At 52.4% G+C, this 2,500-nt stretch overlaps 1 protein-coding gene across 3 annotated transcripts in view; it reads left to right on the top strand.

Annotated features, from left to right (window-relative positions):
• The window catches only part of rasal2 (RAS protein activator like 2), a 68,973-nt gene that overhangs the window by 30,252 nt on the left and 36,221 nt on the right, over positions 1-2,500 (top strand). For all 3 annotated transcript variants that reach the window (XM_022759003.1, XM_022759002.1, XM_022759001.1), the window contains exons 2-3: positions 1,961-2,088; positions 2,243-2,366. In XM_022759003.1, the coding sequence (XP_022614724.1) occupies positions 1,961-2,088; positions 2,243-2,366 (252 nt within the window). The remainder of the gene's footprint in view (positions 1-1,960; positions 2,089-2,242; positions 2,367-2,500) is intronic.

Below are 2,500 nucleotides of genomic sequence, written 5' to 3'. Positions count from 1 at the left end.
TACATATTTGAAATTTATATAAACATTGTTCTTTAATTCACCCCCAACAGCAGAAACATCTTTTTGTACAGTGAACTCCAGTTTCTGCAGCTCTGAACATGAATCATTACATTTAATTAGTGTCATTATTAAAAACACATGTGGCTTGTTTTTACAGCGAGACCATTAAATGATTTCTTTCTAAAGAAACAGAAGGTTACAAAGGGAAGTATCAGTGAGCTTTATATAAAGTCCGGATTTGTCCTGGAGTAAAAACTCTGTTGAGCACGACGTCATATCTTCCAGCTGACAAAGTGCTGGATCAGTGTGAAACAGCTGAAGAGAACATGAAGTTTCCTGATGCACCTGAAGTAGACGTAGACCGGAGCAAACACAATGAGATCAATATGAGTGAATCTGATCTGAGCTGATCAGCAGACACTGAAGCTGCTGCACATGTTAGAGACAGTCAGCTGATCCAGTTCACCTCACATCAGGGTGACTGTCTGCCCCCCCACCTTCACCTCCTTCTCCACCTCCCCTCTAACACACAGTGACACGACCTCTGACCTCTGCTGAGTCTGCTGTGCAGCGAGTGTCAGCTGAGATCACACGACTCGGCTGATTCCTCCAGACATCGCTTTCATTTTTAATCGCCCTCCTCCTCCTCCTCTCCTCCTCTCCTCCTCCTCTCCTCCTCTCTCCTCCTCCTCTCCTCCTCCTCCCTCTAACACACAGTGACACGACCTCTGACCTCTGCTGAGTCTGCTGTGCAGCGAGTGTCAGCTGAGATCACACGACTCGGCTGATTCCTCCAGACATCGCTTTCATTTTTAATCGCCCTCCTCCTCCTCCTCTCCTCCTCTCCTCCTCCTCTCCTCCTCTTCTCCTCCTCCTCTCCTCCTGCTCATCTCTTCCTCTCCTCCTCTCCTCCTCTCCTTCTCTCCTCTCGTCCTCCTCTCCTCTCCTCCTCTCTCCTCCTCCTCTCCTCCTCCTCTCCTCCTCTCGTCCTCTCCTTCTCCTCTCTCCTCCTCCTCTCCTCCTCTCTCCTCCTCCTCTCCTCCTCCTCTCCTCCTCTCGTCCTCTCCTTCTCCTCTCTCCTCCTCCTCTCCTCCTCTCTCCTCCTCCTCTCCTCCTCCTCTCCTCCTCTCGTCCTCTCCTTCTCCTCTCTCCTCCTCCTCTCCTCCTCTCTCCTCCTCCTCTCCTCCTCCTCTCCTCCTCTCGTCCTCTCCTTCTCCTCTCTCCTCCTCCTCTCCTCCTCTCTCCTCCTCCTCTCCTCCTCCTCTCCTCCTCTCGTCCTCTCCTTCTCCTCTCTCCTCCTCCTCTCCTCCTCTCTCCTCCTCCTCTCCTCCTCCTCTCCTCCTCTCGTCCTCTCCTTCTCCTCTCTCCTCCTCCTCTCCTCCTCTCTCCTCCTCCTCTCCTCCTCCTCTCCTCCTCTCGTCCTCTCCTTCTCCTCTCTCCTCCTCCTCTCCTCCTCTCTCCTCCTCCTCTCCTCCTCCTCTCCTCCTCTCGTCCTCTCCTTCTCCTCTCGTCCTCTCCTCCTCCTCTCCTCCTCTCTGCTGGAGCGATGATCAGGATGGAGGTTAGACCCACAGCACCCCCTGCTGGTTCAGTTTGAGCTCTGCAGGCTCCACTCACTCCCATGATTCCTGTATGAGGTGGATCAGCTGACTCAGGATCAGGTGTGAACAGACCCCACTCCTGGTTCTTACCTGTGTGACAGGTGTGAACCTGACCCCACTGAAATCCTGACTCATATCAGTGTCTGTCAGAATAATCACAATATGATAATGTTGAATTTAAGTTTTGCAGGATGTCCGTATCCTCCTCTCTTTCATTCTCATGATTTTCAAAGTAAAACCCTCACAGCTCTGGGTTCATGTCTACAGTTGTCATATTTTATTGAGATGTCTCTGAAGTGACTTAAAACACTGTGACCTCACACCTGCTCAGGTGATCACTGTCTTGTCCTGTGTCTCAGATGTTAAAGGTCCTCCTGCTCACCGCTTCTCCTGCGGCCAGAGTCCGTACACCGACAGCGGCGCCTGGGAGAGGAAGTACTGCATCCTGACCGACACCCAGCTCATCCTGCTCCACAAGGACGATGAGGTCAGACCCCCCCATTTAACACTACATTTATACCGGTTTAACCAGTAGATCTATACTGGTTTTAACACACCACTGGCAGACACTTAAAAACACTGATGTCCTGCAGAGACCCTGTAACACGCAGTAACCCCCCCCCCCCCACCCCCCTTCTCAGGCTGCAGGTGATGCTCAGGAGAGCCCCACAGACTCAGCGAAGGGGCGGAGTCTGCGCAGGACAGTCAGCGTCCCCTCAGAGGGACAGTTCCCAGAGTTTCAGGCAGAGGGCGCCACCATGCTGGGTAAGAAGCTTTTTATTATGCAACACCCCTGCCACCATGGATTACCTGTGTGTGTGTGTGTGTGTGTGTGTGTGTGTGTGTGTGTGTGTGTGTGTGTGTGTGTGTGTGTGTGTGTGTGTGTGTGTGTGTGTGTG

The sequence above is a fragment of the Seriola dumerili genome, unplaced genomic scaffold, assembly GCF_002260705.1.
Source record: "Seriola dumerili isolate Sdu_G_001 unplaced genomic scaffold, Sdu_1.0 BDQW01000315.1, whole genome shotgun sequence".
NCBI lineage: Eukaryota > Metazoa > Chordata > Actinopteri > Carangiformes > Carangidae > Seriola > Seriola dumerili.
Note: the sequence above shows the minus strand (reverse complement) of the source record. Positions and strands in the feature narration are given on the sequence as shown.